The sequence below is a fragment of the Rhinoraja longicauda genome, chromosome 21 (genome assembly GCF_053455715.1).
Source record: "Rhinoraja longicauda isolate Sanriku21f chromosome 21, sRhiLon1.1, whole genome shotgun sequence".
NCBI lineage: Eukaryota > Metazoa > Chordata > Chondrichthyes > Rajiformes > Arhynchobatidae > Rhinoraja > Rhinoraja longicauda.
The window spans coordinates 35,889,018-35,916,240 of NC_135973.1; the positions used below are offsets into that span (position 1 = coordinate 35,889,018).

Genomic DNA, 27,223 nt, shown 5'->3' on the forward strand with positions numbered 1-27,223 from the left:
AAGATGTCCTGGCTCTGGAGAGGTTCCAGAGGAGGTTTACAAGAATGATCCCAGGAATGGGTAGGTTAACCTATGATGAACGTTTGTTGGCACTGGGCCTGTACTCACTGGAGTTTAGAAGAATGAGGAGTGACCTCATTGAAACATACAGAAAGGCTTGGATAGAGTGGATGTGGAGAGGATGTTTCCATTAGTGGGAGAGTATAGAACTAGTCATTGCCTCAGAATTAAAGAACGTTCTTTTAGGAAGATGAGGAGAAATTTCTTTAGTCAGAGGGTGGTGAATCTGGATTTTTTTTGCAACAGAAGGCTGTAGAGGCGAAGTCTGTGGATATTTTTAATGCAGAGATGGGTAGATTCATGATTAGTACAGATGTTAGAGGTTATGGGGAGAAGGCAGGAGAATGGGGTCAGGAGGGAGAGATAGATCAGCCATGCTATTGAGGGCGTGCAGCGTAGGTTTACTAGGTTAATTCCCGGAATGGCGGGACTGTCATATGTTGAAAGACTGGAGCAACTAGGCTTGTATACACTGGAATTTAGAAGGATGAAAGGAGATCTTATCGAAACGTATAAGATTATTAAGGGGTTGGACACGTTAGAGGCAGGAAACATGTTCCCAATGTTGGGGGAGTCCAGAACAAGGGGCCACAGTTTAAGAATAAGGGGTAGGCCATTTAGAACGGAGATGAGGAAAAACCTTTTCAGTCAGAGAGTTGTGAATCTGTGGAATTCTCTGCCTCAGAAGGCAGTGGAGGCCAATTCTCTGAATGCATTCAAGAGAGAGCTAGATAGAGCTCTTAAGGATAGCAGAGTCAGGGGGTATGGGGAGAAGGCAGGAACGGGTACTGATTGAGAATGATCAACCATGATCACATTGAATGGCGGTGCTGGCTCAAAGGGCCGAATGGCCTCCTCCTGCACCTATTGTCTATTGATTGAATGGTGGAGTAGAATGATGGGCCGAATGGCCTAATTCTACTCTTATTCCTTATGACCTTATAACCAAACTGCTCCATCTACACTGATTCCACCTGCCCACATTGTCCCAAATCCCTCTAAACCTTTCCTATCCATGTACCTGTGCATGTGGCTTTGAAATGTTACAGTGCCTGACTCAACTACTACCTCTAGCAGCTTGTTCCATGTACCTACCATCCTCTACGTTTAAAAAGTTGTCCCTTGTGCTCCTATTAAATCTTTCCCCTCACTTGTACTATCAAATGACAAATCTGCTCGCCTTTCTACAGTTTGGGTTTGGCCAAGACCTCACTCTGCTCCACATCACATTGTACATTTGTGGTATTGGTTTATTGCTGTCACATGTGCAGAGATAGTGAAAAGCTTTTGTTTATGTGCTATCCAGTCAATCTGCCAATCGTTAGTGCAATGAACCATAAACATGTATACCAGGTAGAGATTTCAAAGAGTAAAACAATTGTAGTGGATGATAGCAAGTTTCCTTCTGGGATCAGCATTCAGAATAACCATGCTCCTGCACCATCTTGTTTGCAGACTTTATAAGACCGGGTGGAATTCTATGCCTCAGAAGGCAGTGGAGGCCAATTCTCTGAATGCATTCATGAGAGAGCTAGATAGAGCTCTTAAGGATAGCGGAGTCAGGGGGTATGGGGAGAAGGCAGGAACGGGGTACTGATTGAGAATGATCAGCCATGATCACATTGAATGGCGGTGCTGGCTCGAAGGGCCGAATGGCCTACTCCTGCACCTATTGTCTATTGATAATGACTACCTATGACAGCAGAGCAATGTTTGACTGGATGTAGCATTGAAGGAGCCCTTGTAAAGTAAACAGGTATAACTCTCAGCAATGCAAGAGACTGTTTTTGGTGATTGCTGATCTCTCTATCTTTCAAACTGTATAAACTTATAAACCTTTATTAAAACTGCATTTGAATGAGGAGCCTGTGTGTTGTAATTACATCTTAAAATGATGGAAATCATTTTATTTTCTATATTTTAAACAATTATTTAATATTTAAATGTTTTTTTTCCTGCAGTTCCACTTTAGGGGCATCTTATTTGGAAACTCACTTGATGCAGTAAAGAGGCAAAGATACAACAAAAGCAGTTCTGCCTGACGTCATTAGGGTAGCAGAGGGTGCAGTGCAATTACTTCCTGAGAGATAATAGGTGTGGGGAGAAGCAGGCTGCCAATAATATATGGTGAATTCTGACTCACAGCACACCTTTGAGAGAGCTAGACCCATTACTAGATCACATTGCATCAGAGATAGGAACCCTGTTACAAATCATAATCAATGTGGCCACTTTGTGCGCACTGCATTCTGAAATAGATTAATTGTCGTATGAGGAAAGAGTGGGCTTGTATTCACTGGAGTTTAGAAGGATGAGAGGGGATCTTAAAGAGATGTATAAAATTATAAAAGGACTGGACAAGCTAGATGCAGGAAAATGTTCCCAATGTTGGGGGAGTCCAGAACCAGAGGACACAGTCTAAGAATAAAGGGGAGGCCATTTAAAACTGAGGTGGGAATAAACTTTTTCACCCAGAGAGTTGTGAATTTGTGGAATTCTCTGCCACAGAAGGCAGTGGAGGACAATTCACTGAATGAATTTAAAAGAGAGTTAGATAGAGCTCTAGGGGCTAGCGGAATAAAGGGATATGGGGAGTAGGCAGGCACGGGTTACTGATTGTGGATGATCAGCCATGATCACAATGAATGGCGGTGCTGGTTCGAAGGGCCAAATGGCCTCCTCCTGCACGTATTTTCTATGATTTTATTTAAGGTCATAAGAAATAGGAGTAGAATTAGGCCATTCAGCCCATCAAGTCTACTCCGTCATTCAATCATGGCTGATTTATCTGTCCCTCCTAACCCCATTCTCCTGCCTTCTCCCCATAACCTCTGATGCCTGTACTAATCAAGAATCTATCTATCTCTGCTTTAAACATATCCACAGAAGGCCTCCACAGCCTTCTGTGGCAAAGAATTCCACAGTCAACACCCTCTGACCAAAGAAATTTCTCCTCATCTCCTTCCAAAACAAATGTCCTTTAATTCTCAGGCTATGACCTCTCGTTCTAGACTCTCCCACAAATGGAAACATCTTCTCCACATCCACTCTATTCAAGCCTTTCACTATTCTGTATGTTTCAATGAGGTCCCCCCTCATTCTTCTAAACTCCAGTGCCGACAAACGCAGGTTAACATAGGTTAACCTACTCATTCCTGCATGGACCCAGAGCTGTTTTTAGCAGATAGAATCCAGCCCATCTTATCAGATGATGATCATTTCCTTCCTTAAATTGAAAGAGCTGTTAAAATGTGACATATACCATGTTTCTCCATTTTGACTGAGAGTTTAGTGATTATAATTTTGCATTGGTGGTTGGTAGAACATAGACATAGAACATGGAAAAGTACAGCACAGGACCGGGCTCTTTAGGTTTCAATGTCCACGTTGAACATGCTAAATTAAACTAATCGTCTCTATTTGCATGTGAACCATATTCCGCAACTCCTTACATATCCATGTACCTATCCAAAAGCCTCTTAAATGCCACTATCGTGTTTGCCTCCACTACTGCCCCTGGCAGTACATATGTGTAATAACTTGCCCCACACATCTGCTTGCCCCTCTCACCTTAAGGCTATGCCCTCTAGTCTTTCACGTTACCACTTTGGGGTAAAACGCTTAAGTCTACCCTATCTATGTCTCCCATCATTTTATTAATTCCCGGGAAATGTCACTTATTCCTTTTCTCCACAGATGCTGCCTGACCTGCTGAGTTGCTCACGCATTTTGTGTCTAACATTGGCTACTCCTTGGTCCTCCTGGATCTTGCCTGTGGCCAGAGAAGATGCAAAGACCTTTGTCATTGCCCCTACAATCTTATCTCTTGTCCCTCTCAATAAGTTGGGATAGATCCCATTCGTTGCTGGGGATTGATCCTCCTTGATGCCCTTCAAGAGACCCACATCACTACCTTCTTGATCTCAAACTGTTTGAGCATATTAGCAGGAGATGTAACACATGTCACTATACCTCCTCCTTCCAGGGACCTCAGCTGTCCTTCCAGCTAAGGCAGAGATTCACATGCATCTCCTCTAACTTAATCTACTGCATCTGGTGGTCCTGATGTGGCCTCCTGTACATCGGTGTGACCTCCTGTACATCGGTGTGACCAAGTGTAGACTTGCCGACCGTTTTGCTGAACACTTGAGCTCGGTCTACCAAGGCCCAGTGGATCTCCCGGTTGCTAAACATTTTAACTTCTCTTCCCGTTTTCATACAGCCCTTTCATTCCTGTTCTTCCTCCTATTGCCAAAGTGAGACTGTGCGCAAACTGGAAACTTACAACCCAATGGCGTGAACATAAAATTCTTCAGTTTTGGGTAACCACTAAAAACCATCCAGCTTCTTCCCTTCCCCCTCCCCTGTGCCCCAGCTGGACTTGCACCTATTTCTCTCTGCCCATTCCCCTTCCACCTACATTCCTTCTTCTAGCTTCACAATTCGGCAACAAGGTGGCGCAGTAGTAGAGTTGCTGTCTTACAGCGCTATAGACCCGGGTTCGATCCTGAATATGGGTGCTGTCTTTACAGAGTTTGTACTTTCTTCCCGCGACCTGCGTGGGTTTTCTCCGGGTGCTCCGGTTTCCTCCCACACTCCAAACACATAACGTAGGTTAATTAGCTTCTGTAAAAATTGTAAATTGTCCCTAGTGTGTGTAGGATGCTGTTAGTGTTTGGGGATCGCTGGTCGGCGCGGACTTGGTGGGTCAAAGGGTTGTTTCCGCACTGCATCTCTAAAGTAAACGAAAAAATTTGCAACTCTTCAATCCTTTTCCCCGACACCTTCTGTCTTTTCATCTCTGGCCTTCATCCAATCATCTGCCTATTGAACCACAACCCCCCTCACCTGTATCCACCTTGCCAGGTTTTGTCCTGATACTCCTTTCTTCCAGCTTTCCCCCCACACACCCACCACTACAAATCAGTTTGAAGAAGTGTCCCGACCCGAAAGGTCTCCTATCCATGTTCTCCAGAGATGCCTCTTGACCCGCTAAGTTACTCCAGCACAGTATCTTTTGTTTTGGTATTCCCCGCACTAAGCTGATTGTCCTCCATTTCCTTCCCCCTGGTGAATACAGGTGTAAAGTGTAAGTGCTCACTTAGTACCTCACATCCATCTTTTGGCAGGTAGAGAGAAAAGCTAATAAAACATGTAAAAAATAATAGATGTCATGTACTTGAAATTGTGATTTAAAGTCCTTTATTTGTGATAGTGGATCATAAACAGCTTCAGACATACAGTACTTTGCAGTCAGATTAGCAAGATTTGAATATATTACTGCAAATAATAGGTTATTTTTAAATCCAGTACTTCAAGTGACTAAGAAAGTATCTCTCTAGAATTCTGTGACCAGTATTGCTATGGTCTATCAGGCATGTACTGCAAATAGTATAGTAGTAGTAGTTGCAATAATAGTTCTATAGAGACACAAATAGGCCACCCATCTATAAATTTGTGTTAATGAGTAAGGCCCAATTATTTCAGTAAGGGAAGTGTGCATTCTCATAACATTATTTATTTTATTCATGGTCTAGTGACAAAATATAATAAACTGCTATAGAATCCTATGTCATCGGGCAGAGTACTTTTAGGGACATGTGCTTTGGCCTGCGTTTTTACAGTGTACTTGAAGTGTTTAAAGAATTGAAACTTTGATACATGTAAAACATTTAGTAAAATAAAATGGCTATGACTACATGCTTGTGAAAATAGTTTGTTTTATCATGATTGAAGTGTAGAAAAACTGTGCCCTGTTGACGTGTGTGACCTTTTTAAAGCTTTTTCTAAGCATCGATATACTTCCCCCCTTCTATAACATAGTGCAGTATGTGTGCCATGCTGCCATTATTCAGCGGATTTTGTGCTGTTGAAGTCCACATCTCGTCCTCCAACATCGTCATCAGAGTTTTCCAGTGAAGCGTTATCGATCACTCCACGCCTGGCACCAGATCTCCGCGCACCGCTTAGCACGGGCTCGTTTCCGCGCCTGCATCGGAAAATGCAGCATATTAGCGGACAGTAGAAGTCAGTGTCAACAAGAAGCAACATAATATTCAGCCCAACTCCTCCAAACAACTCTAGCGGCATTTGGATATTCGAAAAAAAATCTAAATCAAAAATTCTAGAAGGGCTCTACGTATTTCAGATCGTTAATCAAAAAAACATTCATTCCAACAATAAATTATCTCTGAGAAGGTATCCCCTTTGGTTTGGCAGGTAGATTGTATTTGCACTTGAGTATTTTTAAAAGATGCAGTGCTTCTTAACAACCTGTTTCTAAGGTTGTAAAAGATATGCGATGTTCATCAGATTGGTCAGTCCTGGTATTTTTTTCGTTTAGTTTAGTTTAGAGATACCGCGCGGAAACAGGCCCTTCGGCCCACTGGGTCCGCACCGACCAGCGATCCCCGCACATTAACACTATCCTACACACACTGGGAACAATTTTTACATTTACCCAGCCAATTAACCTGCAAACCTGTACGTCTTTGGAGTGTGGGAGGAAACCGAAAATCTTGGAGAAAACCCACGCAGGTCACGGGGAGAACGTACAAACTCCGTACAGACAGCACCCGTAGTCGGGATCGCTGTCTAAATCAGTATTCTCGTTTATTTTGTGTTGCCTTTTGATCTTGAAGACTTGGTGACATGAGGATTTGTTTTTATTTTCTAACTCTTGCGGTTGAATGACAACTATTCTTACTATCACAAGTTATAGGAGTAGAATTAGGCCACTCAGCCCATCGAGTCTACTGCACCATTCAATCATGGCTGATTTATGCTTCCTAATCCCATTTTCCTGTAACCATTGACACCCATTCTAATCTAGAATTTGTCTACCTCTGCCTTAAATATATCCACTGACTTGGCCTCCACAGCAACTCTGTGGCAATGAGTTCCACAGATTAACTACCCTCTGACTAAAGAAGTTCCTCCTCACTGCCCTTTAATTCTGAGGCTATGACCTCTGGTCCTAGACCAGGGGTGTCAAACTCATTTTCACCTCGGGCCACATCAGCATTATGGTTGCCCTCAAAGGGCCGGTTGTAACTGTAAGACTGTATAAATGTAACTAATCTTTAACATATTGTTAAATAACTGTCTGCATTTGATTATTATTTATTGAAATGAACAAATATTGTACATGCATTAACATAAATGTAAAAATATATGTAAGCACATTGACAAGTTCCTCGTAGATTTTCCTTTGGGTCCTGGGGAAATCGCGTTTTTTCTTTAAAATAAATTGTCTCTTTAAAAAAAAAAAAAAGAACCTCAATGGGGGGTGGGGGGGGGGGGGGGGGGGGGGGGGGGGGGTGAGAGGAGGGGAGGTGGAGGGGGGGGGGGAGAGGAGGGGAGGTGGAGAGGAGGGGAGGTGGAGAGGGAGCCTCTGACACTGTCCTGCCAGCGGCCATCTTCTTTCTCCTTTACTGTGGTGCCGTGCTCCTCCAGGGGAGTGGGAGCGCAACTAAAGGCAGTACAGGGAAGGGGAGAGGGTATGACCGAGGAGCCTTGGACCCAAAGCCTCTCCTGTATTGGTGTAGCATCCTCAACCCCCTACTCAATCCTCCTTATCCCTCCTCTCCCTACCCACCACTCTCCCCTGACCCCCACTGTTCCCTTTCTCCCCAACCCCCACTCTCTCATCCCCCACCAACACCCCCTCCTCCCCCACACCCCTGCTGTCCCCTTCCCCCCAGCCCTCCTCCCCACCTGCACTCTTCCCTCCTCCCCAGTAGCACTCTCCCTCCCACCCCCGCTCGCACTCTCCTCCACCCCCCATTCCACCACTCTCTCCTCCCCCCACCCCTCCATTCTCTCCTCCCCAGCCCCACTCTCACGCCCCACTCTCTCCTCCCCAGCCCCTCTCTCCTCCACCCCTCCTCACCCACCCCCGCCTCCCCCACTCTCTCCTCACCCCACCCACCCCTACCCTCCCCTCCACCCACTCGCCCCACCTGCATTCTCACCGTCCCCCTCCCCCCCACTCTCTTCCCCCCACCACCACCCCCTTCCCCCCACCACCACCCCCTTTCCCCCACTCTCTCTCTCTCCTCCCCCTCCCTTCCCCCCACTCTTTCTCTCCTCCCCCACCCTCCCCCTCCCTTCCCCATCACCCACCTTTCCCTCCCTCCCCCCACTCCTTTTCCCTGACCCTCACAGTCCCCCTTCCCTCCCACCCCCACTCTCTCTTCCCCCCATCACCACCCCCCACCCCTTCCTCTTCCACCCCCTCCTCCTCCCCCACCCCCTCCTCCCCCTTTCACTCTCACTGTCCCCTTCCCCCACCCACCTTCCCCCCTTTGCTTCCCCCACACTCTTCCCTGACCCCCACTGTCCCCTTCCCCCCACCCCTCTCTCTTCCCCCAACCATCCCCGCTCTCTCTTCCCCCAACCACCCCCACTGTCCCCCTCCCCAGTCCCACTCTCCCCCTACTCTCTCCTCACCCACTCTCACTCTCCCCCCCCTTTCCCCCACTCTCTCCTCCCCCCACCCCCATAATCCCATTCTCTCCTCCCCCCACACCCCCACCCTTCCCTCCCCCCACTCGGCCCCACGTCCACTCCCCTCCCCTCCGTGGAGCCGTTGGCGGCGAAAGGCACTTACCGAGCGTGCAGGGAGTAGGGAGCCCCGGACTACTGGAGTCGGGCAGCGGAGGTGGGACTACTCGAGGCGGGCGGGGCCGGTCTGGGAGCGTCGGGAGGGGAGAGAAGCGAGGGGAGAGGGGCGCTGCGGGAGGCGCGCAGTCTGAAGTCGCGACGGGCCGTCGGTGGCAGCGGCCCTCGTCGACGCCGCCATCGGTGGAGGGGGGGACTCGAGGACGCCGTGCGTGGGTTGAAGGGACAGAAGGGAAGGATGAGGACCATCACTCCGACCATCTCCCTCCTGCTCGGGAGTGTCCCCCGGGTGTGGGAGAGCGGGGAGGGGAGGCGGTGATTGCGGGCGGCTCCGCTAACGGCGTCCATCTTGTGTGTGCGAGTGAGGAGAGGCCGTGCCGTCAGACGCACAGCAACTTGGAAAAATGCGTTGAGAAATGAAAGTTTGAAAGTTAAAAATGTCTGTAACTTAAAAGATATATGACCAATGACAATTAAGCTCTCGTGGGCCACATAAAATGACGTGGCGGGCCGCATTCGGCCCGCGGGCCTTGTGTTTGACACCTGTGTCCTAGACTCTCCCACCAGTGGAAACATCCTTTCCACATCCACTCTATCTATGCCTTTCATTATTCTGTAAGTTTCAATGAGGTCCCCTTCTCAACTTTCTAAACTCCAGCGAGTACAGGCCCAGTGCTGTCAGATGCTCATCATATGCTAACCCACTCATTCCTGGATTCTATCGGTCAAATAGGGTAAAATTGCAGTGCTTATTGAGCCACATTCACCAAGGGGATCTTTAGAACATGCACATTGACTTACTTTGAGACTACACATGCAAGGAGTACCAATGGCTGGATAGGGGCTGGGGCTTTTGTTTCTCTGTGACATCTAAAACTATTTTCAAGTGCTTTAATTCCATTTAGAGGTGAAGTTAGAAAAACAGCATCAGTGAGTCCAGCTAGTTGATTTTGTGATCTGACAATAATTGATTGTTTATTTACTTTCTGGCTCTTGTGTTCTGAGAAAAGCTTCAATTAGGTACAAAATAAACGTATAATGCTATATGATTTCAGATCAAGTAAATATGCTTTTTTCTTCCGTTTGTCTTTAAATGATAACAAATTTCAGTGAACAAGTGTCAGCCATGCTTCCTAATTGGCGTATATTTCTTTAACCCTTTGAGGATCAGGGATTGAAATAATTTCCAAGATATTCATCTCCATTTAATCACCAGACAATATCTAAATTATTACATGAACAATCCCAAATTAAAATGATTGTTTAATCAAAATGTCAAATATCAAAAGGTTAACTTCACACCGTGCTTCTATAATCCTCAAAGGGCTTTGGAAAAATGTTATGATATGAAATTAATAAAGCAAATAGAGCCAAACCCTTAACTGCCACAAAGTTCTGCTTTGAAAAATTCCAGCAGGAATGTTTATACTTGGTGAAAAATATAATACATAAAATAACGTGGTATTTCCAACAATGATAAGTGGCCTATTTTTCTATAGAGTTATGGGAACTAGTTTAAATTCCAGTTATCCATAACAACAGTCTTCAAAGAAGAAAACGGACTTCACAATGGTCAGCAATCGAGAATATAATCGATAATTTTGCCCCAAGAATAAATTGAGAGGATCTTATCGAAACATATAAAAGGGGTTCTACAGATATGTCAATAGCAAAAGGATAGTGAGGGATAAAATTGGTCCATTAGAGAGTCAGAGTGGACAGCTATGTGCTGAGCCGGAAGAAATGGGGGAGATATTAAACAATTTCTTTTCTTCGGTATTTACCGAGGAGAAGGATATTGAATTATGTGAGGTAAGCGAAACAAGTAGAGTAGTGATGGAAATTAGGAGGATTAAAGAAGAGGAGGTACGGACACTTTTGAAGAATATAAAAGTGGATAAGTCTCCAGGTCCTGATAGGATATTCCCTAGGACATTGAGGGAAGTTAGTGCAGAAATAGCAGGGGCTATGACGGAAATATTTCAAACGTCATTAGAAACAGGGATGGTGCCGGAAGATTGGCGCATTGCGCATGTTGTGCCTTTGTTTAAAAAAGGTTCTAAAAGTAAACCTAGCAATTATAGACCTATTAGTTTGACGTCTGTGGTGGGAAAATTAATGGAAAAGATACTTAGGGACAATATATATAATTATTTGGATAATCAAGGCCTGATTAGAAACCGTCAACATGGATTTGTGCCTGGAAGGTCATGTTTGACTAATCTTCTTGAATTTTTTGAAGAGGTTACCAGGGAAATTGATAAGGGCAAGGCTGTGGATGTTGTCTATATGGACTTCAGTAAGGCATTTGACAAGGTTCCACATGGAAGGTTGATTTAGAAGGTTAAATCGTTGGGTATTAATAGTGAGGTTGCAAGATGGATTCAACAATGGCTGAATGGGAGATACCAGAGGGTAATGGTTGACAATTGTATGTCAGGTTGGAGGCCAGTGTCTAGTGGAGTGCCCCAAGGATCTGTGTTGGGTCCACTGTTGTTTGTCATTTACATTAATGATCTGGATGATGGTGTGGCAAATTGGATTAGTAAATATGCAGATGATACTAAGATAGGTGGAGTAGTTGATAGTGAGGTAGATTTTCAAAGTCTACAGAGAGACTTGGGCCTTTTGGAAGGGTGGGCTGAAAGATGGCAGATGGAGTTTAATGCTGATAAGTGTGAGGTGCTGCATTTTGGTAGGACAAATCAAAATAGGACGTACAGGGTAAATGGTAGGGAATTGAGGAATGCAGTGGAACAGAGGGATCTGGGAATAACTGTGCATTGTTCCCTGAAGGTGGAATCTCATGTGGATAGGGTGGTGAAGAAGGCGTTTGGTATGCTTGCCTTTATAAATCAGAGCATCGAGTATAGAAGTTGGGATGTAATGTTGAAATTGTACAGGGCATTGGTGAGGCCGAATCTGGAGTATGGTGTGCAGTTCTGGTCGCCAAATTATAGGAAGGATGTCGACAAAATGGAGAGGGTACAGAGGAGATTTACTAGAATGTTGCCTGGGTTTCAGCACTTCGGCTACAGAGAGAGGTTGAATAGGTTGGGTCTTTATTCTTTGGAGCGTAGAAGGTTGAGGGGGGACTTGATAGAGGTTTTTTAAATTTTGAGAGGGACGGACAGAGTTGACGTGGGTAGGCTTTTCCCTTTGAGAGTGGGGAAGATTCCAACAAGGGGACATAGCTTCAGAATTGAGGGACAAAGGTTTAGGGGTAACATGAGGGGGAACTTCTTTACTCAGAGGGTTGTGGCTGTATGGAATGGGCTTCCGGTGGAAGTGGTGGAGGCTGGCTCGATTTTATTATTTAAGAGTAAATTGGATAGGTATATGGATAGGAGGGGATTGGAGGGTTATGGTCTGAGTGCAGGTAGATGAGACTAGGTCAGGGAGAATGGTCGGCGTGGACTGGTAGGGCCGGACAGGCCTGTTTCCATGCTGTAGTTGTTATATGTTATATGTTATATAAGATTATTAAAGGGTTGGACACATTAGAGGCAGGAAACATGTTCCCAATGTTGGGGGAGTCCAGAACAAGGGGCCACAGTTTAAGAATAAGGGATAGGCCATTTAGAACAGCGATGAGGAAAAACTTTTTCAGTCAGAGAGTTGTGAATCTGTGGAATTCTCTGCCTCAGAAGGCAGTGGAGACCAATTCTCTGAATGCATTCAATAGAGAGCTAGATAGAGCTCTTAAGGATAGCGGAGTCAGGGGGTATGGGGAGAAGGCAGGAACGGGGTACTGATTGAGAATGATCAACCATGATCACATTGAATGGTGGTGCTGGCTCGAAGGGCTGAATGGCCTCCTCCTGCACCTATTGTAAAAAAAAATAGTCTGTGACTGCTCTCAAGCTTCACTACATTGAGCTACAAAAAGTAGTTAGTCCTTAAAATGAAGGGAGAAAAAAGTTCCATGTAAGTCCAGGCTAAAGTGGGTTCAACTCATCTCTTGGCTGGTTTGGCAGTGTAAGGGTTGGCACAATAGTTAGTGTCAGCCTGGAGTGAAGATTGCACATTCCACTGCATGTACATGGCAGTATTAAAAGTATTGAGTTCTTTTCTGCAACAACTCATTACAGTTTTATTCTGTTTATTTTACCACATGGGATATCATTTTCATGGAAAATAATTCAGACATTTTAAATTGAGACAATATTTAATTGCCATTCACCAGGAGTAAGTGGCCTTGTCAGCATGAAACATTACATTTGATTCTAAATTTATCTTACATGTGGTATAAACAGAATGATGAAAAACCACGGGTTAAGATTTATATTTCTCACTTCTGCTCATATTGTAATATGCCACATATAAATCGCATCCCGTGACTTTTCTTTCGTTATTTTCTAACATTAATTCTTAGCCTTCAGAGTTTTCGGAAACTTGTCAATATTAAAAGAGGAAATGAGATGGAAATTTGAGCAATATGGAAAGTTGCATAGCTGAGGTTTGGGAGATACCTGGTCGTTCACTGAGCAGGGTCATGTGCACCTCTGTAATACAGACAAGATTCCCTCATGGTTACATATCATTCCCATCATCAACAATTCTTAAAGCAAATAACCAGTTCCCATTGATGTTGTGCAGTCTACAGGTAGAACATTTCAACTTGACTACATCAATCTACTATCATTGAAGCCACTCCATATTAGACACGAATTATCATATTAGACATGAATCATCGAAACGTATAAGATTATTAAGGGGTTGGACACATTAGAGGCAGGAAACGTGTTCCCAATGTTGGGGGAGTCCAGAACCAGGGGCCACAGTTTAAGAATAAGGGGTAGGCCATTTAGAACGGAGATGAGGAAAAACCTGTTCAGTCAGAGAGTTGTGAATCTGTGGAATTCTCTGCCTCAGAAGGCAGTGGAGGCCAATTCTCTGAATGCATTCAAGAGAGAGCTAGATAGAGCTCTTAAGGATAGCGGAGTCAGGGGATATGGGGAGAAGGCAGGAACAGGGTACTGATTGAGAATGATCAGCCATGATCACATTGAATGGCGGTGCTGGCTCGAAGGGCCAAATGGCCTACTCCTGCACCTATTGTCTATTGTCTATCTAACAATAGATAATTTACAATAAATGGTACATAAATAATAGAATTTGCACAAAGTTGCTCAAATCACTTAGAGTACATGTGTATACCTCCTAATCCAGCTTTGGAGGTTTTCCATTGGCAAATGATTTTAAGATATTTAGTGTGTGATCATTATGATACTGGAGTAATATATTGTTAGGCTAATATAAAGATACATGTCCAATTAATTAAAACAATTTTAATAGCACCAGTACCAATGACTATAAAAGACAATTAATAAAACCAAATGGAACTCAAATATTCTCAGAAATGGAATTTAGCATTCTTTCTATTGTGGACTAGATTAGATTTCAATCTCTGGAATTTGGAATCTCTGGACATGTCTAACATGGAAGTTGCCCATCATCCTTCATCACCGTGTCTGTGATAAAGCTGAATCCTGATCATGGATATTGCAGCTCAGTTGGGGAAAAGAGCTGTGATTTGGCTGCTGTTTTCCATTTCTGATTGCAACCTCTTCATGATTAGCATGGGGTGATTGGTGGCATTAGATGCCATCAGAGCAATGAATACCATGCTCTTTACTCCTGGGATCAAAAGAGTTAACGGCACTTCTGTGAGTTCCTGAAAAACGAGGGTAAGTTGACTGCCTTCAGCAGATGTGCCGGTGGGGCCCAGCAGGGGCACGTATGTGTAACATCAGTGGATTTAAATACCCCTTTGAAAGGAGTCAAAAGTAAATTACTGTGCATGTATCTGGCAAAGTAAAATCCAAAGCAAAACTACTTGATCCTGTAAAGGGGTGATGAGTAGGCTTCATCTATGCAACAGGATAGAGTTCGACTGTTCCCATACAATCACAGATTTTTACCTGAAATGTTTCTTACCTTGTTCAAATGGTGTTTTCATGTAATTCATATTCATAATAAAATATATATTTTTAAATCTCATCTTTTTAACAGAGGAGGGGACACATACAGTTCACAGTTGCCACTGTAACTTCAATGGAAGTTCAGGAAAAACCCAGTTAGCAGCTGTTTACCAAGATGTGGTCAAGTCATTGGTTTAGAGGAAAGTATTAGTGCTGCAAAGATGATGCTGTGGTTCCATCTGTGGGCAGGTTCATTGCTCCCCCCCCCCCCCTGTGATTGAATTTACCTTAGTTTGTTCTTCAGTGTGCTACATTCACGGGTCATAGTTTCATTCAGTTCTGTAGCTTCTTCAAGCTCTCGTTGGAGCTTGCGTCGAGATGCGTTGACACGCTGGGATTCTTCCTCTGATTCTTCCAGCTGCCGCTTGAGCTGTTTCATGCGAGAATTGTTTTTCTCTGCCTGCAGTGGACGAGACATTTAAGTTTGTACTTCAGTAACACTAGAATTGTTGGATTTTTCAAACTGTTGGACAGTTTTGAAAATGCCAAGGTGTCATGGAAACGCCCAATTTACAAAAAGATTCATGCGAGTACCTGAGCAGATGAATTGATTTTGTGTCAATGCCACTGAATGATACAGTTGCCCTTGCCCACAGACTTTGTGAGACTGCACTGGGATTTGCAGCACCATCGAGCAACACACTCTATGTTTGGGATCAGTGCAGTGAGGATAAGCTGCCACGATTCCCCTGAATCAGACAGACTAATTATTAATGAGCAGCCCAATATTTAAATCAGGAACTTTCAGAATGATGCAAAATTGGATGCAGAAAGCAGAGGAAAGATGGGATTAAGATGGAAATAAATGTAGCAGGTGCAAAAAAAAAGTTTTACTTTCTTAACAAAAAACTGCAACAATACTTATCTGAAAGAATAAAATCCCATGGTTGTAAAAGTTAATTTTCATTAGCAGATGATTTGGTTGTCAGTGGTTAATATTTAGTTATGCCATTAAAAGTTTGTTCACATAGGAGTAGGAAAATCCTGAAAAGATTGGCAGCTCGTGATGTTTTTGGCAAGTTTGAGAAGTATTCATTTGTATTAATACTTTCATGTTTCCATTCTCTTCAAAGGTAAATTTCTGTGGGCAGTACAGGCTCAATGAGTCTGCCTGTAGGACAGAGATGTGAGTTCCAAATTACTGAGTTTAATCTTGCACAAGTCAGAAGGTGCTGTGTGACTTACTCTCTGGTTCACAATAAGTGTTGATCTCAATGGTATTTCTCACGTTAAGCCGAGTTTATTGTCATGTGTACCGGAGCCACAAGTACAATGGAAATCGTACGTACAGTAGCATCACATGCAGGTGAACTCAGTCAACCCACACAACGCATACATTATGCATATTGCATACATAAATGCCGCCATGCAGTGAAAAGAAAAGACAGCAAAGACTAGACATGTTTCTCCAAAATTTGTCATCTTAATAAATGCAGGCAGCTACTTAATGCAGACTAATGCAGGCTAAAGCTTCAGCCCCTAGTTGCAGAGAAATCTGTCCTGATTGCACATGGTTTTCATAATATTAATTTATATGTGCAGTTTATTAGAAAGTTCTGAGCACTGGCTCCTTAAGTCAGTTGTAAATTATGTTATTATTTAAAACTTGTTGGAAAGAAAAATGCAATTCAAAATTGCTAATTTTGCGAATGATTTCAGTTTTAAGTTTCAAATTTATATATATATATAAATCAGGCTTAACTAAGCTTTTGCAATCGAGCCGACTGCCCTTGTAATATTTGTTATCTTTCTTTGTGCACCGATGATACAATGTGCAGGGATGCAGAAAAGCTTCTGGGTGATAAAGTCAGGTTATGTAAACAGTCAACAATATGGCAACTGTGAAAAATGTGAGGTCGTCCACTTTGGTGGAAAAAATATGACATAAAAAACCCCCGAAAAACTCAAAAATTCATGGTTCGAGGTGCTCTTGTGCATGAATCATTGAATGTTAACATCAGGATTAACATTCTGATGTATGTTGGCCTTCACTGCAAGAGGATTTGAGTATAAGTCTAAGGATAGCTTGCTCAAACAATATAGGGCCGTGGTGAGACTGCATCTGAAATATTGTGTACAGGTCTGGTCTTCCAATGCACAAGAAGATGCACTTGCAATAGAGGGAGTCCAGTGAGGATTCACCAGACTGATTCCTGGCATTGCCAGAACGTCATATAGCGAGAATCACAGTGGATAGGGCCTATGTGTTTTTCAATTTAGAAAAGTGAGAGGTGATCTCACTGAAATTCATAACATTTTTATGGAGCCTCATCAGCAGCTGCAGTTATATTGTCCCTGAGTGGGGTATTTAGAACCTGGATCTACGTTACAAATTAAGAGGGTAGCTTTTCAGGACAGAGATGAGAAGAAATTGCTTGACCCCTGGAGTAAATGTCCACCTAAGAGGACTGATGAAGATAGTCAAGACACAGATCACCATAAGGGAATCAAGGGATGCATGATTAATGCTGGAAAGTGGCTCCAAGGTAAAAGATTCACTGTGATAATATTGAATTTCGGAAAAGACACAGGGAAGAGAATAGCCTACTGATTATTTTTCTTCTGTCCTTACACAATTGACATGATGTTTTAACCAAAGCCAAAATATTGTGGATCGAGGATATGTTAAAAATAAACATAAAATGTCAGGGGATATGGGGAGAAGGCAGGAACGGGGTACTGATTGTGCATGATCAACCATGATCACGGTGAATGGCGGTTCTGGCTTGAAGGACAGAATGGCCTACTCCTGCAATTATTGTCTAAAATTCTTTATCTAGCATGCCAGGCAGTGTTTATGGAGAAGGAAACCATATTAATTGTTAGATCTGTGATCTCCCAACAGAATTGGAAAAACCTATGGCTTCAAGCAGTTGCGCAGAAAGGAAATGTGGAAGCTACAAGTTAGCTTGCTACAAGTCAACTACAAGTTAAACAACCTGCTGAATTACTCCAGCATTTTGTGATACCTTGGAAGCTACAAGAAGTTTGTTTAGTTTATTGTCATGTGTTCCAAGGTACAGTGAAAAGTTTTTTGTTGCTTGCTTTCCAGTCAGCGGAAACACAATACATGATTACAATAAGCCGCCCACAGTGTACAGGTACAGGGTAAAGGAAATAAAGTTTAGCACAAGATAAAGTCCAGTAAAGTCTGATTTAATGATAGTCCGAGGGTCTACAATGAGGTAGAAAGCAGCTCAGGACCGCTCTCTAATTGGTGATAGTTTGGTTCAGTTGGCTGATAACAGCCGGGAGGAAACTGTCCCTGAAAGCAAAGGGGCTTGTGGTAAAACAGAAATGCAGAAGGGATTGGGATTGAATGCACTTAGAATCATTATCAGCTTCTGACATCTGAGCAGTGGTTGTGATCTCAACTTGTCAGCCGTGATATTGCAAAGGAGGGCTTCAAGGTCCCTGGAACTAGTTAGCAATGTAATTGGGTCATGAAAGATGCAACAGAGTGTAAGTTTGTTCCTAGTTTGGGGGCAGGTTGGTACTGCACCTGTTCTTTAAACTGCTCCCCATGTCTTCGCTCGTCCTCCACCTGTATCATGACCTCCTTCAGTTTCTTCTCTGTACGCCGAGCTCCCTTGGCATATGCTTGTTTCTCCCTGAAGAGTAAGATGTTTGTTATGAAGCATCACTGGAGTAAGAAGCTTTGATAATATTAACAGATGTGCCAGCTGTACGTAAACAATTTATCTGGCCTATGTCTTAAGTGAATCTCTTAAATTCCATTAAGAGTTTCCAACTATAACTAAGAGCTATCTGGTGTTCAGAGTTTGATATTAATTGGATTGTTTTATTAAAAATAAACCCATCAGACTTTTCAGACCCGTCAAACCCATAGATTAAACAGAATCTGGAGGGCAGCAACCCAATATATGTACACAAGGAGAGACCCAGGGCTTAATCAAACACACAACCTACCAAAATAAACTTAAATGGTTTATAGGGACCAAGGAAGTTGCCAAAATGTAATTATTGTCTCAAGCTTTCTGCCAGTTAGTACTTCGTATGGTACACTTATCTGAAATAAAATATTCAATTTGTATTTATCCGTCTACATGCCATCACATTTGGCATGAATGGCCAAGTCCAGGCGAGCTGCACTTTGCTGGTGATTGCAGAGCCCAGCGTGAGACATGATCCTGCTGCAATCTGCTACTGAGCTTGTGCCCAGTGACAAGGGCCTGAGTTTGCTTCAATTATATTAATTAAATGTGTTTTTGAATATTTGGAAATCAACACCCATTGATCATGCTTCTAAATTGCAGGAACATTTAATCTCTGTATTTCCCTCTCTCCTGACTCTCAGTCTGAAGAAGGGTCTCGACCCGAAAGGTCACCCATTCCTTCTATCCAGAGATGCTGCCTGTCCCACTGAGTTACTCCAGCATTTTGTGTCTATCTTCGGTGTAAACCAACATCTGCAGTTTCTTCCTACACAAGTTTGAGAACTGGCTATAGCAGAGATCTGATTTAGCTGACTTTCAAATGTTTCTCCAGTTGGTGAGTGGGAGTTTCTCCAAACGTTGGTGGGAGCCGTTCTGGTCAATAATGTATGGCAATACCTTGTGCTGGTCCCTGCTGACACATGCAGTCTCACCATTTTGAATTAGTTGGTTCCGGGCAGCAAGTTAACATAGCAACAGAAGTTAACCAAAGATAGACACAAACTGCTGGAGTAACTCAACAGAACAGGCAGCATCTCTGGAGAGAAGGAATGGGAAACGTCACCAGTTACTGATGCTGAGTTACTCCAGAATTTTGTGTCTACCTACAAATAAAGATGATTCATCAGGATAAATAACGTCTCTTACTTTGCCTCTGTTTCCAGCTGCTCTTCCATCTGGGCGATCTTTGCCTCCAGAGAGGTAATTGTTGATTTGAACTTGGACTTGACAGTACCTTCCATTTCTTGGAGCTTGGCCTTCAGCTCTTTGTTCTGCCTCTCAAGCTGCTGCCGAGCACTATCGTTCTTCTGGTTTGCAGTGCGCTCAGCAGCCAGCTCATTAGAGAGCTGTTCAGACTGACAATTTAAAAGAAGTTTCGTAAGGTTTTGCAAACATGAAGCAGAAACATAACAGCAAAGGGAAACACTAATTCGCTCAAGAAAACGTTTAAAAAAACTCTTGTGTGCAATTCTATTAACAGTTGGTTGCATCGTGAATATTATGGTCTGTTTTACTGCGCGATTTTAAATAACAAGCAAAATGCTAATCGGAGGTTTTGGCTGCTCCCTCACCAATGGTATTTTAAAATGGATGTAACGGACAAACAGACCTGGATTTTACAAACAAGATTCATCCTGGATTGCACTGTTGCTTTATAGTTGCATTGGTTAGGCCCCATTTGGAGTCTTGTGTGCAATTCTAGTCGTTAGATTACAGGAAAGATGTAAAGGCTTTGGAGAGGGTGCAGAATAGAATATAGCCTCGAGAAGAAGGTATTCGTTATAAGGAGAGGTTGGAGAAACTTGGAACATTTTCTCTGGAACATCAGAGGTTGAGGGGAGATCTGATCGAAAAATATAAGATTATGAGAGGCGTAAATATGGTAGACTATCTGACCCTTTTTCCAGGATGACAATGCTAAGGATGACTGGACATAACTTCAAGGTGAGATGTGTGGGCCAATTTTTTTTTAACAGAATTGGTGCCTGGAACGTACCTCCAGAGATGATGTTGAAGGCAGACATGATAGTGGCATTTAAGAGGCTTTTAGATAGGCAGGAATGGAATGATATGGGTTACGTGCAGACAGAAAAGATGAGCAAATTGCCATTATGTTTGGCATGGACATTGTGGACCGTAGGAGCTGTTTCTGCGTTACACTTCTCTATGTTCTGTGTTCTTATGTACATTAAATATTGGACTATTTTCTCTTCGGCAATTGTTTTCCTCTTCTCGCTCTGGCGGATTGTTCACTCATTTACAATGCTTTTATCAAAGACGCCTTGTCTGCCTGGCAAATGATCAGGAGATCACTTTCTTGAGAGAACAAAGTGGGAGGAGTTAATATATTTTAAATGATAGTTGGGAAGTGAACTATCCCAAGTTCACTTCTCAACTAGTTGGGATAGTTGGGAAGCCTAAGCAATCATGTCTGTGCCGAGATAGTGTATTTCTCCCACATACAGAGTGCTGAGTAGGTACTGCATCTAGCATTAGGTCATACAGAGTGCTGAGTAGGTACTGCATCTAGCATTAACACCTAATCGCTGGGCACCTCCATTACCAAAACAAAATTGGGAAAATGTACCATGAACAAATTGAGTGGGTTGTTTTCAGCCCAATTGCTTCCTGGAATCTTGATCTGTTGCAGAGTTCCCAGCCGCTGTATTCCTGCTGCTAGAATGCACGGGAAGGCAGTGATCTTGCTTCATGGCAGCCAGATCACAGCAGCATTAGGAGCTGTCGCGGAGGTGAGGGGAAAAAGGAGGGGAGTAGGGAAGTGTGTGTAGTCATGCCTGCCCCCTCACCTCCTCTTGACCCTGTTCACCGATGCAGTTGGCCCCACTGTGAATCACGGGCTTATTATTCGGCCAAAGATTGCAGGATATCAGTGCTATGTGGAAAATAGGTAGTAAACACCTGGGTGTCCCATTAATTGTTTAATAAATGTGCATAACTTTGCAAGTCAGGCAGGCACATGTGCGTGGCTTTCATTAATATTTCCTAATTGACTCTGCAAAATGTTTATGGAAGTAAAAGCTATGGTTGTGTGTTGCACATTATTGCTCCTCTTCTATCAGTAGGTTATTTTAACGATGCCATCACATGTGTAAATGATGCTTGGCTGTCCTATGGTGAAAGGCATCTGGAAGTGCCCAGTGTCATTTTATGCCCATGGTCAGGAGTTTCACTCAAAATGGTCTCAATAGTTTCAAAACAATGAAAGCACCATTTACCACATGCAGAGCATGTGTTATGCACTTCAATCTCCAGGCAATAATTCTGACGGTCCGTGCTGGGACAATATGTCAAAAGGCCATAAGTGTTAGGAGCAGAATTAAACCATTCGGCCCATCAAGTCTACTCCGCCATTCAATCATGGCTGATCCATCTCACCCTCCTCACCCTATCTCCTGCCTTCTCCCATAACCCCTGACACTCGCACTGTAGTCTTTATTAAATAAAGCCATGTCTGCTGATTGAGTATAAACCATCCCCAAAATTACAACACAGACACATTTTAATCTGATAAGAGGTTTGTGATTATCGTCCCATTTATATTTAAATAGTTACTTAGCCTAAGTATGGGTTATTAGAAACATAGAAAATAGGTGCAGGAGGAGGCCATTTGGCCCTTCGAGCCAGCACCGCCATTCATTGTGATCCTGGCAGATCATCCACAATCAGTACCCCGTGCCTGCCTTCTCCCCATATCCCTTGATTCCGCTAGCCCCTAGAGTTCTATCTAACTCTCTTTTAAATTCATCCGGTGAATTGGCCTCCACTGCCCTCTGTGGCAGAAAATTCCACAAACTCACAATTCCACACTCTCTGGGTGAAAAAGTTTTTTCTCACCTCAGTTTTATTCACAACATTTTGTTTGTGAGTTTGTCATTGCAATGTCGGTGTGTCTTAATATAGAGTTAGATGTAGGTAACTGATTGTGCAAATATTCTTGTCATCTGGAGATTGATCAGATTTATGAGATTGTAGCTATCAGATATTGGGCTCAGTGAGGCAATGTGATCTGGGTTTCCCTGCCATCTTACCTGCTGTATCACTTTCCTGAGACGATCGTTCAGTGTTTCCAGGTTACCCTGCTCTTCGTCAAGCTCTTCCTCCATTTGAGATATCCTTGCCTCTAGCCGCCGCTTCTCATCCAGCAGAGTAGACCTGTAATGTTGTTCAAATGCCTGGTGAATTTGTGCTGCAAACTCAGAGGATTCAGAGAGTGGCATTTGTGCTCCTTTTATTACTGCTGACTTTTATATTTACTTAACTTTTCAGAATAATTAATGATAATTCGGAATTCCAGACAAGTGAGATGATTTACCAATTGGTGTCCGGAAAATGTTGACGTTTCAGCAAACCAACATGATGGTTGAAGAGCTACCATTCATTGTATTCAACAGAAGTGGTTCAAAACAGATCCACAACGGTGGCACGGTGGCGTAGCAGTAGAGCTACTGCCTTACAGCGCCAGAGACCCGAGTTCCATCCTGACTATGGGTGCTTGTCTGTACGGAGTTTGTACGTTCTCCCCTTGGCCTGCGCATCTTTGGAGTGTGGGAGGAAACCGAAGATCTCGGAGAAAACCCACGCAGGTCACGGGGAGAACGTACAAACTCCTTACAGTGCAGCACCCGTAGTCAGGATCGAACCTGAGTCTCCGGCGCTGCATTCGCTGTAAGGCAGCAACTCTACCGCTGCGCCATAGGGTAGTGTTAGTGTGCGGGGATCACTGGTCGGTGGGTCAGGGGACCTGTTTCCGCACTGTATCTCTAAACTAAACTAAACATGACTTCTCACTAATGTACCTAGTAGTCAAGTTAATGAGACAAATTATTTTAATGCATTGGTCAACTGCAAACCACATTTCAGCAGGAATATAATGGAATCAGGATCTTCTTCATACGTACTTCCCAGAGATGTTGCCTGCTAACTCCTCAGCTAGCTCCTCTTTCTCCTGCTCAGCATGACGGCGAGCTCGCTCTGCAGCAGCCAAGTCCTGCATGAAGATGGGGACAATAATGAACTGAAACAAAGCGAATGTTGCACATTGGAGACAATATTGCGGCAATCATGTTTTATCGATGCTCTGGTTGGACATATGGGCCATAACTACTTGTTTGGATTTAACTATTATGTTTTAATGATAAGACACAAAATGCTGGAGTAACTCAGCGGGACAGGCAGCATCTCTGGTGAGAAGGAATAGGTGATGCATCGGGTCGAGACCCTTCTTCAGACACATGGTTTGTGTTGGATAAATAGTTGATGACAGTAATATTTGAGAGCTCAGCAGAATTAGTAAGCGATTGGGACAAATTGTCCAGCACCACACAGTTGGCACAGGTAAAATGGAACTGCTGGGAATGGAGATTCACACTCAGACACTTTTATTAAAGGCGCGATGGAATGGAATCTTGCAAGTAGATGATAAACATGATTGGAGTAGGGGAAAAGGACAGGAGACTGTACAACTAACACATCCGATCAGAATCTGCATTCAGCATATCCTGCATCACTCATCAATGTGAGTGAGTCTGAACAATGCCCTTACAGAATTTATAAATGGGGTCTCATTTTGATGGTGCGATTTTATGTCTGGGCTAACTAAATGAAATACTTGTGGGTTTTTTTGCATTCGTAGTTTGGCAATTATTGAAATACAGGCAACTAAAAATGGTTGCCCAGTTATATTGCACAGCATAACTACTTCTAATTGCCTGTGCTCTCACACAAAGATCCGGGATTTAATTTGGAAAATATGGTCATCCTACCTTTTGCTGGGATTGAACATTGCCCAACAAAGAGACCAGTCTTCACACCAAACAGGACAAAGAGTGACTCTCGGTGACACCCCTCTTCACGCTCACCTCCTGGAGCTGCAGGAGATCTGCCTCCAGGTTCTTGTTTTTCTTCTCGTTCTCCTTGGCCTGAGCCAGGACCTCTTCCCTTGAGTTGTGGGCATCTTCAAGCTCACGCTGATAATCCTTCATCTGAGCCTGTCGAATGAAGTCCAAATTGTTGAACTGAACTGTTCAAACCAATCAGTGCTTTACACTAGATAAGGATAGACGATTATCTTAGAATCTAATTAATGTATTGCAACAAAGTAGTTTCAGAACTGAATCTATTTTATATTACTATGATTTCACATCGGTATAAACTGTTAACTGTAAATTAAATAATTGCCTTATTCTAGGGCAATTACTTGTTGATTAAATTAAATTAAAGTTAAACGACTTGGTTTTATAATGGTACTTGTTGATCAAAGTTAAACGACTTGGTTTTATAATGGTACTTGTTGATCAACTCTCAATCATCCACCTGCAGTTTTTTCAGTTGCTTTGTGGCTTCCTCACGACCCTTGATGGCAACTTCCACCTGACCTTCGAGGTCACTTAAATCAATCTCCAGCTTCTTCTTGGCAGCCGCCACCATTGTGCGCTGTTTACGTTCGTCCTCCAGCTCAGATTCAAGCTCGTGCACCTAAAGGTAAACAGAGTTTGATTTTTTGTTTTGGTCCTCTGATTTTATTCATGTTTGACAATAGACAATAGACAATAGACAATAGGTGCAGGAGTAGGCCATTCGGCCCTTTGAGCCAGCACCGCCATTCAATGTGATCATGGCTGATCATTCTCAATCAGTACCCCGTTCCTGCTTTCTCCCCATTCCCCCTGACTCCGCTATCCTTAAGAGCTCTATCTAGCTCTCTCTTGAATGTATTCAGAGAATTGGCCTCTGAGGCAGAGAATTCCACAGATTCACAACCCTCTGACTAAAAAAGTTTTTCCTCATCTCTGTTCTAAATGGCCTACCCCTTATTCTTAAACTGTGGCCCCTGGTTCTGGACTCCCCCAACATTGGGAACATGTTTCCTGCCTCTAACATGTCCAACCCCTTAATAATCTTATACGTTTCGATAAGATCCCCTCTCATCGTTCTAAATTCCATTGTATACAAACCTAGTCGCTCCAGTCTTTCAACATATGACAGTCCCGCCATTCCGGGAATTAACCTAGTAAACCTACGCTCTCAATAGCAAGAATATCCTTCCTCAAATTTGGAGACCAAAACTGCACACAGTACTCCAGGTGCGGTCTCACTAGGGCCCTGTACAACTGCAGAAGGACCTCTATGCTCCTATACTCAACTCCTCTTGTTATGAATGCCAACATTCCATTGGCTTTCTTCACTGCCTGCTGTACCTGCATGCTTCCTTTCAGTGACTGATGCACTAAGACACCCAGATCACGTTGTACGTCCCCTTTTCCTAACTTGACACCATTCAAATAATAATCTGCCTTCCTATTCTTACCACCAAAGTGGATAACCTCACACTTATCCACATTAAACTGCATCTGCCATGCATCCGCCCACTCACACAACCTGTCCAAGTCACCCTGCAACCTCATAGCATCTTCCTCACAGTTCACACTGCCACATAGCTTTGTATCATCGGCAAATTTGCTAATGGTACTTTTAATCCCTTCATCCAAGTCATTGATGTATATTGTAAATAGCTGCGGTCCCAACACCGAGCCTTGCGGTACCCCACTAATCACTGCCTGCCATTCTGAAAGGGACCCATTTATCCTCACTCTTTGCTTTCTGTCTGTCAACCAACTTTCTATCCATGTCAGTACCCTACCTCCAATACCATGTGCTCTAATTTTGCCCACCAATCTCCTATGTGGGACCTTGTCGAAGGCTTTCTGAAAGTCGAGGTACACCACATCCACCGGCTCTCCCCTGTCAATTTTCCTAGTTACATCCTCAAAAAATTCCAGTAGATTAGTCAAGCACGATTTCCCCTTCGTAAATCCATGCTGACTCGGAACGATCCTGTTACTGCGATCCAAATGCTCCGCAATTTCGTCTTTTATAATTGACTCCAGCATCTTCCCCACCACTGATGTCAGACTAACTGGTCTATAATTTCCAGTTTTCTCTCCCTCCTTTCTTGAAAAGTGGGATAACATTAGCTAACCTCCAATCCACAGAAACTGACCCGGAATCTATAGAACATTGGAAAATAATTACTAATGCGTCCACAATTTCTAGAGCCACCTCCTTAAGCAGCCTGGGATGCAGACCATCAGGCCCTGGGGATTTATCAGCCTTGAGTCCCATTAGTCTACCCAAAACTTTTTCCTGCCTAATGTGGATTTCCTCCAGTTCCTCTGTCACCCTAGTATCTCTGGCCACTAGAACATCTAGGAGATTGTTTGTATCCTCCTCAGTGAAGACAGATCCAAAGTACCGGTTCAACTCTTCTGCCATTTCCTTGTTCCCCATAATAAATTCCCCTGCTTCTGTCTTCAAGGGACCCACATTTGCCTTGACTATTTTTTTCCTCTTCACATACCTAAAAAAGCTTTTACTATCCTCCTTTATATTATTGGCTAGTTTACCCTCGTACCTCATCTTTTCTCCCCGTATTGCCTTTTTAGTTATCTTCTGTTGCTCTTTAAAAGAGTCCCAATCCTCTGGCTTCCCACTCTTCTTTGCTATGTTATACTTCTTCCCTTTTATTTTTATGTTGTCCTTGACGTCCCTTGTCAGCCACGGGTGTCTCTTACTCCCCTTAGAATCTTTCCTCCTCTTTGGGATAAATTGATCCTGCAACTTCTGCATTATTCCCAGGAATACCTGCCATTGCTGTTCACCGTCTTCCCTGCTATGGCCTCCTTCCAGTCAATTTTGGCCAACTCCTGCCTCATGCCTCTGTAATCCCCTTTGCTATACTATAATACTGACACCTCCGATTTTCCCTTCTCCCTCTCCATTTGTAGAGTAAAACTTATCATATTGTGGTCACTGCCTCCTAATGGCTCATTTACCTCGAGTCCCCTTATCAGGTCAGGTTCA

At 43.5% G+C, this 27,223-nt stretch overlaps 1 protein-coding gene across 3 annotated transcripts in view; it reads right to left on the reverse strand.

Moving 5' to 3' along the window:
- Positions 1-5,263: 5,263 nt before the first annotated feature.
- myh11b (myosin, heavy chain 11b, smooth muscle) overlaps positions 5,264-27,223 on the reverse strand; it is a 179,604-nt gene continuing 157,644 nt past the window's right edge. For 2 of the 3 annotated variants that reach the window (XM_078418345.1, XM_078418346.1), the window contains exons 34-41: positions 24,677-24,838; positions 24,223-24,351; positions 23,263-23,351; positions 22,393-22,516; positions 19,490-19,698; positions 18,169-18,277; positions 14,894-15,066; positions 5,264-6,049 (exon numbers count right to left, since the gene is read on the reverse strand). In XM_078418345.1, coding sequence (XP_078274471.1) covers positions 5,908-6,049; positions 14,894-15,066; positions 18,169-18,277; positions 19,490-19,698; positions 22,393-22,516; positions 23,263-23,351; positions 24,223-24,351; positions 24,677-24,838 — 1,137 coding nt within the window. In that variant the 3' untranslated portion in view covers positions 5,264-5,907. Of the gene's footprint in view, positions 6,050-13,154; positions 13,188-14,893; positions 15,067-18,168; positions 18,278-19,489; positions 19,699-22,392; positions 22,517-23,262; positions 23,352-24,222; positions 24,352-24,676; positions 24,839-27,223 lie in introns of all 3 variants that reach the window. The other variant, XM_078418347.1, reaches the window with a different exon arrangement.